The 14,623-nt window shown below is 37.2% G+C and overlaps 1 protein-coding gene across 1 annotated transcript in view; it reads right to left on the bottom strand.

Annotated features, from left to right (window-relative positions):
• The window catches only part of NUBPL (NUBP iron-sulfur cluster assembly factor, mitochondrial), a gene marked incomplete at its 5' end in the record, with an annotated part of 87,976 nt that overhangs the window by 13,516 nt on the left and 59,837 nt on the right, over positions 1–14,623 (bottom strand). Inside the window, 2 exons of the mRNA XM_082000832.1 lie at positions 1,541–1,661; positions 7,383–7,468. Of these exons, the coding sequence (XP_081856958.1) occupies positions 1,541–1,661; positions 7,383–7,468 (207 nt within the window). The remainder of the gene's footprint in view (positions 1–1,540; positions 1,662–7,382; positions 7,469–14,623) is intronic.

Below are 14,623 nucleotides of genomic sequence, written 5' to 3' on the forward strand. Positions count from 1 at the left end.
GACTGATTTTAAATATATACACTTTATATCTATATATAAGTTCTCAAGGCTTTGGGGCAAAATTCAAACAACATTGGGATAAAACTTTGATTTGGGATAGAGGAACGTAAAATCTGTAAGCAGTAATTCTTACATTACTGTATGGTATTATATCCCTGGAAGGAGGAGCATATGAATCAGATGAAGTACTGTAATTCTAACTTTAACCCTTGGGGTATTATTCTTAATCTTAATCCGGTCTTTTGCTGACAGTTTGAAGGTAAACTTCATTCTATTTTTCTTCATACATCTCATCCATCTACTGCTCAACCTGTAAATCTCTCCTAATTAAATGCAATCACATTCAGTTCTGCCCTCTTAGGGAATAACAAAAACCATCTATGGGACCAATGGCATGGCACATCATTTGTGCCTGTGTATCTAAATGCATGTTTGATTCAACTGCTTGCAGAGGATTTACATCCATCCACATAACCCAAGGCTGTAGAAGTCCCCTTGGGCTCTGATCACAACTCATTATATATTCAGAAAACCAAAAGATAGCCCAAAAGCATGTCTTTAATTATGTCTTGCCTTGCTATCTTAAGTTTATGTCAGACCTTGATGTTTCTGTGTTGATCTTTCTAAGTGAGCTTCCTGGTTCTTTTTAATGAAATAGCTATGGAAAATCATTGAGATAATTATAGTAATACATGGAAACACATCATTAGCGCATGCAATTATCCCATTTACCAACTTAATTACGCTGTGTTATATTCTGTAATTTTTTTTACTGACAGCACAGGTTGAAATATGCCCTTTTAAAATAGCTATGTATATTTTAAAGATCAGTGTATATTTTAGCTTATAGGCATGCCAGATTGTTTAATCATGGCTAATTTTTGTTTTCAATAAAGATAAATTTTCTTTTGAAACAACATTTTGCAATTCAGCATATTCTTTTAATCTCCGCTCTTAAATACAATCATTACAGTCTGCTTGCTTCCATACAAGAGTCAAGATATCTTCATGTGGGCAAAAAAACAACTACTTTAAGGGACAGCATTTCAAATTACCATATTTATTTCAATATGTAACAACTCATTTCATTTAAATGAAAAAAAAATGAGAAAACCTCTACTGACACTAATGGACAAAGTTTAGGTCAGTTTTACAAGACCAAACAGAATTCTTGGTTATTTGTAAAAATTGTTGTATGATCGATAACATAATGAATTTCAGGTAATATAGCACGTCGATATCAAAACAATTCATGTTCTGGATTGTTTATAAATCAGAAGATTTATACATCAAGATTCAAGATGCAATTCAAGAATTTCCACATCCAGTCCACATCCCATTTACAAGAATGATCCTGATAAGGACCAGAGCATACAAAAATTATGACATTCAACTACTTAAGTTATTAGTTCTATTATATCTGAACACTGTCTGAATATAGAGTAATCTAGGATAATGCAGTTCCATACTTCAGTTAATGCTTCCCCCATGCATGCCATTAAATTTTTCTTCAAAAATAAAACCATTTCTACATCCTTACCTAAAATATCCAATCCAAGGGTTTTTGCTAGATCTCTTACACCATCAGCTCCGAAAATGTGTGTCTCATGCTTACATTTGGGACACTGGAAAACACTCATATTCTGAACCAGTCCTAAAACCTGTTAAAGAAAGGAACATTCAAACCTGGGATTCAAGCATCGGTATTTCCATTATTCATATCTGAGAATAAAGAGGAAATTACCAGCAACGAATTGACAAAGAGTACTCATTTATAATGGGAAGTAGCAGTAATATCAGACTCATTAACACCATTATCAGCTCTTATTACTCTTCTCAGTTGCACTATCATTTTTATATTATCTCAAGGTTTTCACATTTATACCTCTCAAAGATTAACAAACATATTTGTAACAAGAAGTACCTCTTGTACAGGCCTATCTTTCCAAGAACTCTCCCTGACAGTATTTCATTTTCAAACTCTGAACACTGGAAGAACTTTCATGTTGCATTTTACAGCTTTGTAATTTGCAGTTTCAGGAAACACAAAATAATAACATACCATTACAAGAAATGACACAATCAGACATGCTTTTAAGATATTTTTCTAAGTTATCCTGTAGGGAAATGTTTTCAAAACAGAACCATATTTGTTATTCTTCTAAAGAGCAGAAACACATTTTAAAGATCAAACAAAAGAAATAATTATGTGAAACTAAGTGGCAAAAACCACAGCATAAAAATCTAATACACACATATTTGGTACCCTTCTGCTGATGCCAGGTGTTCAACATCATCCTTGCACAATATGTCAAATGAAAATTTGCCAAATCACATGCACAAAAATCTTCTTTCACAATGTACAACAATGCTAATGATAGCACTGATCTCATTTTATTCCCCTAGTAAACCAAACTGTTCATTGAGGCAGAGCAGAATTTCTGAAAAGCGATGAAAACAGCATTCAAACACACCATGGTGAAAGCTTCTACCCATCTGCTTACCAACAGAGGACCTGCTTTAAGAGGTTCCATCTTACAATATTTCACTTTAAGATTTAGATCTTATCTAGATATGTCACACACACTATAGACAAGTTTTAAAAATATGAATATGTATTTTCAAGTACAAAGAGCTGTTATTTACTTTGTAGCATTTTGTATTTTTAAATTTCCCTGAGCATTCTAGTTTTGTGCTTGAACAAGATGGCCTAGTTATTAGAGAAGTAACATATCCACTATGCTAACGAAGCATATCTAAAAGGATATACCAGCGTTCAATGCAACCAACAAATATTAAGTTATTTAATTAAGAGCAAACATACAACTCTTGGCACCAAAACTGAAAATAAAAAAGCATGTTATTTGCAATATCCTAATAAAAAATGTCCTTATAACTAAGCTAAAAATTATCAGCAGATGACCACCTGCTTTTTCTATACCACCACAATGTGTTTTACTCTATTTTCTAGAAGTCTTTTTCTTATGTAAAACTTTCAGAGGGTTCAAAGCAAGGAACATTTTAAAAAATATTTTAAAAAAATTACATATGTTCAATTTTAACACCACAAACTTTCCTTATTTTCTACTCTCTCCTGGGGACTGCCAGAGGAACAAGAGGAACAAGTTTCTATTTACTGGCACATTATTACAGGTAATTTTCTCATCCAGTTCTTAAACTAAGACAGATCTGAAATACTATGTGTCCAAGTGTACAAGGTGCAGGGATGGTAAAAAGGGTTCTCTACAGCCACAGTGTTCTACTAATGACCTCTGAGCAGGCATTCATCCTGCTCTCCTTATTTTAAAGTCATGGAATTTTCACTGTGTTGGTAAACTGGATAACAACGGAGGGAGTATTATTTGACAAACGAAAAATAGTATTTTAACCAGGATACAGGGAAGGCATTTTCTGCAGCACTGGGAAAAAAGGAGCACTTGACATTTATACTGTAAATGAATTAATTCATCTTCAGGTATCTCAGGGTTTGAACTTTCTGTTCTCCTCAAAGTAGTCACGCAACATTTATGATTCAGCAAATTCACAATCAAAGAAAAAGTTATGTAGTCTGCCGTTGTTTTGTGAACAGTTAAGGACTATTACAGCTGTTAATTCTTTGATGACCTAATAACTAAGAAGTCCTTCTGCCACAGTTAATGCAAATGCTGAGATACAGCTGTATCCCCAATGCTGTATCAGTTGTAGAAGTCTTATTCACTGTCCTTTTTTGTTTTAATTTCAACAAATCTTACTAAAAGCAAATGATACTTCAGCATTACACAATCATTTTTATTTTCTCAGTGTTGTTCATATCTGTGAGCCAATCAGTAGTGCATATTTATTCATATATAAATTACTTTTCTGGAATATGAAGAGATTTTTTGGAGTAGTTGCCAATTATAAACACATAGTTTAATAAAGAATCTGTGCAAACATAAACTTTAGTGCTGAAGTGTATTTTTAACATGCATATTTCTGCAGATAAATTTACAGAAGAAGGAGAGTTCACTATGATATTAAGAGCTTTTAAATCTACAAAGTAATAGGTCTTGCTAATGAAATCAGTAGTAACTCTCATTTCCTTGTCCATGTAAGAAATCTGGAAAAGCTTCAAAGCAGCTGTTACTGTCTACAGAAACTATCCCGTAAATATGTGTGAATCCTATTCTAGTCCTAAGTGAGCTCCTTTCCCTGCGTATTTCTTGGCAAACTTGGCTCAGTAATGACATGAAAACTAGTATGATGAGATGCACCGCAATACAGGCAGCGGAGGAGAGGATAGTTATAATGCACAGAACTGAATTTCATTTTGTCAAATCGTTATTTTAAATGGTGAAGAGACATCTATCAAGCAATAACAGGAAATTAAGAAACCTTTCACTATGAATTACCTGCACAGTCACTGTTTCTGAATGTTTACATATTTCTTATGCTTAATTAACCTTCTGGTTATACAACAAATCATGACGAAATCCAAATATACTACCTCCTAAGTTAAAGAAAATACAGTGAGAAAATGAAAGCCCTCCGTCATTACACAAGGAGACAATTCCTGAGAAACTCACTTAAGTCCATTCACTGTACTTAAGGATAGACGGTGCTGAGGTCCAGCTCCAGTCTAACGGGGACTGAAGTGATCAGGGTTACAGTTCTGCAGTCTGACATCGACTGCCTACGTAACCACCAGTCACTTGATGTTTTAGTGCTTCAAGTAGACGTGCACAATAATATTTCTGTCCTCCTACTTTTCGTCTTATAACAAGCAATTTTTGTCTCTAACTTCTGCTCCCATTATGAAGCCACAATCTCAGCTGGGTACTCTGGACACTACAGAAATACTAGTAAGTGCATAGCCAAATAAACGGTTTTAGTACCTTAGAAGGAAATACATGGCTGAGGTTACATAAGCAGGTTTTTGAAACCTGTGAAATCCACAACATAACCTTCCAATTCAAAGTAACTACCAGAAAAGTTGCAGATTTAACTAAAACCCAGTCTTTTTCTTTCAGGGATATGATTGATAAGAGAAACCATACCGAATTGAACTCAATTTCAGCAGGTGAAAACAGGCAATTTTATCCTAAATACTCAAAGTTATTAACCTCTTTTTTTGGTGACTTGCTGAGAAAAAGCCTCTGGGGTGTCTGAAAACGATGGCCACACTCACATAATGGGCAAGAATCTTGACATTTGTTGTGATAGGAGTCAGTATCGCTTTGCAAACTCCTTCCTTACCAGCTGTGTGCCACTGCACAAGAGACAGCAGTCCTCTTCTAATGATTATGTCCTAAGACTGAAAATATGACTTTTGCAAGGTAATCCTGGTTCTAACGCTGACAGCTTTTCATCAGTTCCTTCAATCATTCTACTCTAATTTCAATGTAGTAAAAGACAAACAAACAATGTGACTTTACTGTGGTAATACTACATATGTCATTTGACTCTTTGGTAACTAATGAAGGTGGTGTAGGCATGCCTATATGTACAAGGGAGAGACTGCAGTTCATTAAATATAATGCCTATATGTACAAGGGAGACACTCCAGTTCACTAAATATAAGCAAGCACGCTCAAAGACTCAGAGCTCAGCAAGCTATAGACTCTCTGCTTCTTTGAGAAGTGGACTCTTTGCAAGCACTTTTTTAAAGATGAGATTCAAGATTTTAAAGATCAGATTTTTAAAGACCAGTCAACTATATAATCAGGATACATAATTTTAGCACAACCCCACAGATTCCACCTCTTAGATGTAAACCTCAGGTTTAAAGTTGTCCATCAAAAATTACGTACGTAAGCTTTCTTTAGAGCCTCAGATTTAGTTGACACTTAGAAACACAATACATAGGCAGGAGCTGCTTTAACACTTTAGTAGATGACACGTCTGTACAGATATACATACAAGGTCAGAATAAAATGAAGCAGCACCATGAAAAAGGTAAGACCTGATGACTGGTTCAAGTGCATTCAAATTCAGCATCTAGCGCAACAGCTTCGCCGTGACTGTTCATGTGATTTGGAAAGATCTGAAAATTCCAACGAATCAAAATAGATAATATTTAATACCACATCTATCACTAGTCAAATTAGTAACAGCCAAGCCTACCCTAGAATGCATGATTTTCTTAGAGGCCATTCTCTTCAAAGAACATTGAACAAAACAGACTTAGAAAGAAATTGGTAATTTCTCATTATGCAAAATTATTTTCTTCAAAAAAATTGTGTTCAAGTTAATACTTTGCTGAATTTTCCTTTTGATTTAGCAAACCCAAACATAAAATCAAGACAATTCTGTTATATATATTTGTTTTTCTTCTAGTAGCAAATGATAAATGCTACTATTCTTTCATTTTGGTGCAAAGATGCTTAAGGAACAGTTATCAATACGGAATTTATCAATGCATTTCTTTTGTTAAGTTATTCTGTAAATTAAAACAAAAAAGGGGAAGCAGTCACTTCAAGGTTTCTGTTGTATTTTTTAAATTAACAAAGCACTAGCTATAAAAACATTTCCTTTCTTAATAAAGAGTAGAAATAACCTTCACACAGGTAAGCAAGAAAACATCTTTTTTAAAATATAGTAAATGGCTTTTTCTCTTTACCGTTTAAGATAAGGAAGCATTTCAGTTCCTATTTTCTCATCAACCACACATTTCAAATGAAAAATGAATCTCTTCATGAACATACTCTAGAGTATAACATTCAGTTACTTAGCAACTTGCAGCACACATAGAAAATATCGAGTCAAAGATGTCACCCTGTTTAATATTTTTTCCCAATCCATATGAATATTCTGGATATTTTTAAATTTTGCATTTCCCAAACAAGCAAGCTACATATAAGGTATAAACCTATGAAAAATGAAGTGATATAGACAGCCTTTTACTTGTTGTGACAGTCATAGAACACTTCAAATGGCAAAGTAACAATTAGGTACATGCCATAACTCTCCAAAAACTTAAATTTCCTTCTGTAAGTGTACCAATACATGACTTTTTCCACATTTCAAGAAATTTTAGACTTTAAGCTCCCACACGGACAGTGCTGAATAGGACACATAATGAGGCTGTTTTAAGACGGTGTATTTGGAAAGCACATATTACTTCATAAGATACTCTGTTTAGCAGTCTGATCCATTCCAGGTAATTAAACAAAATTATTTAAAAGAAATCAAGTACTATTATGACCTCAGCCTGAGAAAATTCTTTCCCTTCTGTTAAAGCAAGCTTCTGATAAAGATATAAGATGGATTCTAATCCTGTTTTTTGAACAAGGATTTACGAAATTCAAGTGATTCCTGAATGGTTTGATCACCTATTGCAGTATATGGAATTTTTTCACATTTTAGAAAAACAATCTACTGGCAGTTTTAATGTAGAGGCTTACAGGTACATGGACTTTTCTAAACATTTCAGCTCCTTTGCGTGCATCCAATAAAGCCACATCTTGAGGAGTAGAGACAATCACAGCTCCTGGGAAAAGAAAACATGAAATACCGTTTAAATGTGTATTATTAATTATACTGTTAAATATTTTTACTATTTAGTACATGCTACTAAATTCAAAGTAGCCACACATTCCTATGATTTTTTTTCTAATTTAAGGAAGAAAAATGATGCTAGTTTTTTTATTATGCAAAATCACTGAGATATGCTATGGAGTTATAGAAATAATTCAGATATCTTCATCATACATTTTTCTATGTAGAAACCATTTGTATTTTCTAAATGAGAAAATTGATCTAGCTGTCATATGGCCATGGATAGAAGACAACATGGTCCAGATGCTGACAGGTTGCAGAGGCAGTACTCTGGGAATATCTACACAGTAACTGTCCCATGCCATAATTACCTTTGAAAGCTTTTGATTTAACAATAAGCCTTGTCCTAAAATCAAGAGGCAGCTGCCTGTAATCAGACTGTTGCTTTCTGAACCTGCTACACTTTCTGATACAAGTGTTGACAGGCACAGTCTTGAAAGATGTTACACTAGACGTATCACCAGTGCATTTGTATGAATGACACCACGAAGTAAGAGGCCAACCCATGCACACTGGCAGTAGGTTTGAAAAAAGTACAGTATTGCTCACTGTTTAGGCATAGCTCCAGGTTACGTGGTAATTAGTACTCCCAAGAGTTATTAAGCATATAAACCAGCTAGAGCTCTTTGTCAAAGGTTAGATTCTAAAGTACGCCTACAGGTTACTATCCTATATTATCCTATAGTACTTCTTGATTAATACAGCCTGCAAAACCAATATAGACATTATAATATTCCACAGCACTTCACAAAGAGCATCTTTTTGCACGTGCTCAGGGGTTTCGAATATTATTTCTTCGAAACTTGCATCAGGAATCTGCTCATGTTCGTCCCTATTTCAGAAAAAATGGAATGTAAAAAAGGACATTACTGGCCAATTTATTAGCTCTGGTTTCATAGTGACCATCCAGTCTCCCAAGGATCTGTTACAAAAACATCTCTCAGAGCCATGTTAAGCCAACCTCGCACAAGAAGTTTATGCCAAACTTCACACCAACAGCAATTACAACAGACGAGTTTAGATGCATGGGACAGTTTCCTACTGAGCCTGCAGTTCCCAACCCTAGGCACACACAGCACAGGAAGAGGTGGGTAGACTTCCAGAGGCACACAACGCTGGCATGGCTGGCAGGGGCCGGAGCACTGGGAGCATCAGCGTCCCGAGAGCGCTCCCGGCTCTGGCAGCGCTGGTGCAGGGAGCCCTGCCCCTCACAACAGCCCCCCGCCGGATGCCGGGTGGCATCTTGCCTGCCTGACAGCCAGCCGCTTCCAAACACTGCCTGACAGCGCGTTTGAATGTTTTCAACCAGCGTTCTTAACCTCTAATTTGCGAAAGAAAAATACAATCTGGCACCTCGCTCCTGAAAATCTGCCAAGCTCTGCCTTACGTAATATTAGACACAAGTCCAAAAACTGAATGGCATATGTAATGTACGAAGCAAGTGCAATTCCCCTATTGTTCACTGAAACTCTGGCAACCGAATAATTTGCTCTTTTTCCCAAGACAACCTGTTTCCAGTGGCATCACAAGGAATAACGTTGAAGCCTTTCAGTTACATCCAAGTCACCTCAGCACCTCTTTTCACGAAGAGTAAGGTTATGCTTCACAGTTGACATTGAAATGTAGGGCTAATTCCACAAAAGGAATATACCCTTCCCTAAAAGCAGAGTCCGCAAGTAAGTAATTTAGACTCAATGTCTTCATGGTTTTTGCATATTTGTAAAACAAAGATTTTTCAATACTTGGACAAAATGCTTCCTACTGCTTTCTTTTCTAAGAAAATTGGAAATTTGGTCTTATGGGTATACACCCATAGTCGTTTCACACTTTTGTTGACATTCTTCTCTGAAGATGCTGGCTCAGCACTCCCTGGGTCTTCAGGTAGAAGCTAATAAGCAGTCAACAAAGCTCCCGTTTACATTTTCTGGCCCATTATTTTTTTTTTTTTTAAGAATCCAATAACTGGCATGGCATGAAAGGTAGAGACTATGCACAATGCGAACACCCATGAGAACCACAAGCAGCTTATCTGAGAGGTATGTTTGACTAGCAAATTCTCATCCAAAAAGAAAAAGCTAAAATGCCAAAAAGACCCAATGGCACATTGCAGGGTTTAGGCTGACACAAACACCAACTCCCTGTACAAAAAACTCTGGCTTCTGAAAAACATGAGTTAAAATTATGGTCATGGACAACTTGCATGGCTTCTTCCACAGAAAGAAAGCCAACATGCTCAAAAAGCTGCTGCTGAGGGTGTAATAGATATGCCTCTCCTATTTTCCTTTTCACTCTGAGCTGGATTACAGACAAGATGTACTTACAGCCAGCTTGTACTGACTTATATTTATTTTAAAGGGCGTTGGTATAATTTCTCTTTCTTTGGTACAACTGCTAGTCCAGCAAACCCAACCTGAAGTTCAAGAATTCAAATTTATTAGCACCATTATTTCCTTCACTAGCAACCGAATATGGCAAATGAGACTTTTCACGGTGCTCCCCTCCCCGAGTAAGTTTGCATATGTTTAATTCAGAAAGTGATTCAAATTATGAGCAAGAAAGAAGCCAGCCCACACTTTCTTTCCTACCTTGGCTCTACACAGTTAACAGGAACATCAAACAGTAAAGTTATTTTGATCAATAAAGTAATGAAATACGACTGAATTCATGAGCACAGCACATCTCTTGAAGCAATATGTGCGAAGGTTTACACAAGCCTCTGTCTGAACGAGGCAAGCTAAGACTGACAAATTGAACAGAGAAGTTGCAGACACTATAATGCTATCACATTGCACATTAAAACGAACTACAAATTCTGTGTTTGCAGTTGTGCGCAGAAGAATAAACTGTGTGCCTTGAGCATACAAAGGATATCTAAGTTGAGCACATTTAGGTTTAACTGACATATTCACTTATTCATGCATTCCATTTATTTTTGTAACTTCACTGTATTTCAGTTGACAAAACGCTGATGCATGTTGCATTAGCAAAAACTATGCTAACTATATTTTTAATCCTTAGTATGCATAATACATAGAGACAGAACTAACAGTAGCCTGTAACATTGATGTTTGCCTTTCTTCTTTAACCCCAGGTCCTTCATCCTCAGTAGAAGAAAGGTGTGCCTACACAGCACATTGGTACTCACCCTCTGGTGGACTGGCGTTCAGGAAATTACAAGCACTGAAACAGCCTATAATTCCTTTGCATAGAATATATCACCTATATTCACTGCATCATTAAAGTTTGCATTATACACTCTGGGTTACAAGACGTAAGGTGGAATCTCTCCAAGACCCAGCTATAGTCGATTTGTACCCAAGAGAAAAACAGGCAGGTCTAAAAAGCAGCTGATAAGCAGCAGTTTAGAAGGTCTACCTTAGGATGAAAAAGATCCCTCTAACATATTGTTTTTTCCCCCAATTTCCTCAGAGCCAGGCTATGTGCATCTCATCCAGACAGCTGATTAAGGACCCCTGCACACACACGTATTAGACTGTCTACTGTATCTTGTATCATCCTGATTCTTATTAACTTAGCAAAGAATTCCACCCCAAAACGTGTGGGGTGAAGTGTAACTGACCAGAAAGACTGACAAATAGAGTTCTGGAAGATAAAGACACAGAAAGATATACTGCATTTTTCTAATAATTGCAACTGCTGACTGACAGGCACTGAGGACTCTTGCAAGAAACCACATTCAGGCCTCAATGCAGCTCTGGATGGCCTGACCTGACCACACCACTCATGCGTTTTTTGGTAGCTTTTGCTACCTTTTCCACTGCACCAATTTCCAACTTCTAGGCAAGTATAAATAGCCTAGTGAACCTGAATCTTCTCTATTGTGGATCTCTTCAGGGTCCCTCTCACCTTCTGTTAAATTTCTTTAGGCCATAGGTAAAATGTGCCTGCAATTACAGATAAGATGCAGAACCAGATCTTGCAAGAACAAAGACTTCTGGCTCTGCTAGAATTTCAGCTGGCAATAATTACAGATACATTAACATTAAAAAATTGTCCATTTCCTTGGATAAACCTTGTAAAGAAGTTCCTTCAGCTTTTGTGTGTGACATCTCATTACAGCTAGCAGCTTAAAAGAATCACTAGTGTGATTTTCACTTAAGGGATCCTTACTGGAGACTCATACCTCAGAACTGTCCCAAAGGCTGGATCCCGGCTGTGTCATACCTCCAGCCTGCTTGTTATCTTCTTCTTGGAGGAGTCTTTGAACACCAGCTCAGACAGTGTATGTTTCTAACAGCCACGCATCCTCTTCTGCCCGCGAACTAGCGGGCAGTTAGAGACTGGGGCACTATTGCCTTGCCCACGTGAAAAGAGGACATAAATCTTAGAGCAAGCTTCTTCCTCCTAGCAAGAGGAACTGTCAGGGAAACCACTCAACAGAGGAATATCACAAGCTGGATAAAGCTATCGCCCTGAAGTTAAACGCCCTCAACTAGCTGATCAGTGAGTATTGCACCATCTCTTTCACACTAGATCACATGGAGGAAGACGTGTAAAGACAACTCTCACTGTGTTAAAATGTTTGGGTTTGGTCATGGCAAACTGAATACATGTCACACTAATGCAATTTACAATGCAATATTTATTTAGTAAAGTGAAAACACTGAAAACATTTGTAGTAACATCTGTGAACAAGCATTATTTGCAAAGTATAGGCATAAACTAAAAAGCTAATCCCTTATGGACACTCTGCCATTTTCCACTTTTCATTAGCTATCTGAATCAGCATTTTTCTGCTTTACTCCATTCCACCTCCTGCTTTCAAGGGCATTTACCAATCACGTCCAGATTATAATGACCATTGTACTAGGCAAGAGCAAAGTCCAAATAGTCTCTTTTCACAAATGAATATGATTGTTTTTTAAATGAGAGGTCCTAATCCAAAGAGGAAAACTGGGTAAAAGAGTGATTCTACTACAGAAAAAAAGACAACACTAAGACTACTTCAATCACCTCCAAAAAACATTCTGGTTTTTACTCCCCCCCTCCCCAGGTGGGGGTGATAAGAGGCAGATTTAAACATCTTTTTTTCATAGGAAATAGCTAGAGGAGAGAATGCAGTACCATTATTCATATGGATTTCTCTCATCTTTTGCAACTGTCAGTTGAACACTATGCTCGTTTATTCTTCCTATTCAGAATCATTGGTCTAAAAAAAAAAAAAATCAAGACAACTGCAGCTAATCTAAAACTTAACATACGCTTAGCTACTGCTGCCAGACCTCAGAGAATCTCAGTTTTCAAAGCCTCTATACTTCACAGCTCTTTTCCCCCAATACCCAGAAACTATTTTTCAGGAATGATAAAATTTAAAGAACTTCCACTGAATATACTATCACTTCAGCTTGGACAGGCAATGTGTGTTAAATCAATCTTCATGAGCCAAGAGTTAAATTTAAATTTATATTGAAAGAGTGTGAGGCATTAATGTGTAAACTCATGCTGTATTTTGGTCTCTAAATTAAGTTTACAGAGTCTACTGAGTCTGACACTTCATTATGAAGTATCAGGAGTGTCCAAAAGCTAAGATAACCCTGATGATAATTTGCATTTGTCAACTACATTTTTTCTGACAACAGAAGCAAACTACTGCAGCATACAAATTACATTTGGATGAATACAAAGAACTATTTTTAAGTCCCCACTGGTGTAAGTTTTTTTTGTTTTTCAATCTATCCTAAACCTATGTGCCTTTTCTTTCCTGCAGTTATTTAAAATATCAAAATACACCATGAAAGAAAGAGTAAACCTACATAAAAATCTGATATTAAAAAATATTTGCCATTCAAAAATAGATCAAGTAAAATTTACTATTACCCAGATGGCTTCCATAAAATATCTTCAAAAATTTACTGTAGAAACTAATGATGTACCACCATAAAAGAAGAAAGCAAGAAATGGAGAAAAACATTGTATATTATTGTTAAAGTAAACAGAAAGAAGATCAGATGCCTTGCGGCTGTGATTTGCATCAAAGTAAGAGATGTTCAACATGGGGCAAAGACATCTACACAAAGAGGAATGACAATGCAATTGGCTCTGTATGTTAGGGAGTGTTTTCATTGTATGAAAACCAACGATTGTGATGACCAAGTTGAGTGCTTATGGGTAAGGATGAGAGGAGAAGCAAACAAGGCAGATATCCTGCTGGGAGTCTGTTATAGACCACCCAACCAGGACGAAGAGGCACATGAAGCATTCTACAAGTGGCTGGCAGAAGTCTCACAATCACTAGCCCTTGTTCTTGTGGAGGACTTTGATTTACCGGACATCTGCTGGAAGTATGACACAGCAGAGAAGAAACAGTCTAGGAGGTTCCTGGAGTGTGTGGAAGATAACTTCCTGACACAAGCTGGTAACTGAGCCCACCAGGGGAGGCGCCTTGCTTGACCTGCTGTTTACAAACAAAGACTGGTGGGAGATGTGGTGGTCGGAGGCCATCTTGGACTTAGCGACCATGAAATGATAGAATTCTCGATTCTTGGTGAAGCAAGGAGCGGGGTCAGCAAAACCACTACCATGGACTTCCAGAGGGCAGACTTTGGCCTGTTCAGGACACTGGTTGAGAGTCCCTTGTGAGACAGTCCTGAAGGGCAGAGAAGGATCCAGGAAGGCTGGACAGTCTTCAACAAAGAAATCTTAAAGATGCAGGAGCGGGCAGTCCCCAAGTGCCTCAAGACAAGCTGGTGGGGAACACAACTGGCCTGGCTGAACAGGGAGCTTTTGCTGGGACTGAGGAAAAAAAAGAGAATTTACCACCTTTGGAAGAAGGGGCAGGCAACTCAAGAAGAGTACAAGGATCTCGTTAGGTCATGCAGAGAGAAAATTAGAAAGACAAAAGCCCAGCTTTTGAACTCAATCTGGCCACGGTCGTAAGGGACAATAAAAAATGTTTTTACAAATATATTAACAACAGAAAGAGAGCCAAGGAGAATCTCCATCCCTTACTGGACGTGGGGGGAACATTGCCACCAAGCATGAGAAAAAGGATGAGGTACTTAATGCCTTCTTTGCCTCAGTCTTTAATAGCCAGACCAAGTATCCTCAGGGTATCCAGCCCCCTGAG

Source organism: Phaethon aethereus, assembly GCF_964289735.1.
Source record: "Phaethon aethereus genome assembly, chromosome: 5".
NCBI classification, from domain to species: domain Eukaryota; kingdom Metazoa; phylum Chordata; class Aves; order Phaethontiformes; family Phaethontidae; genus Phaethon; species Phaethon aethereus.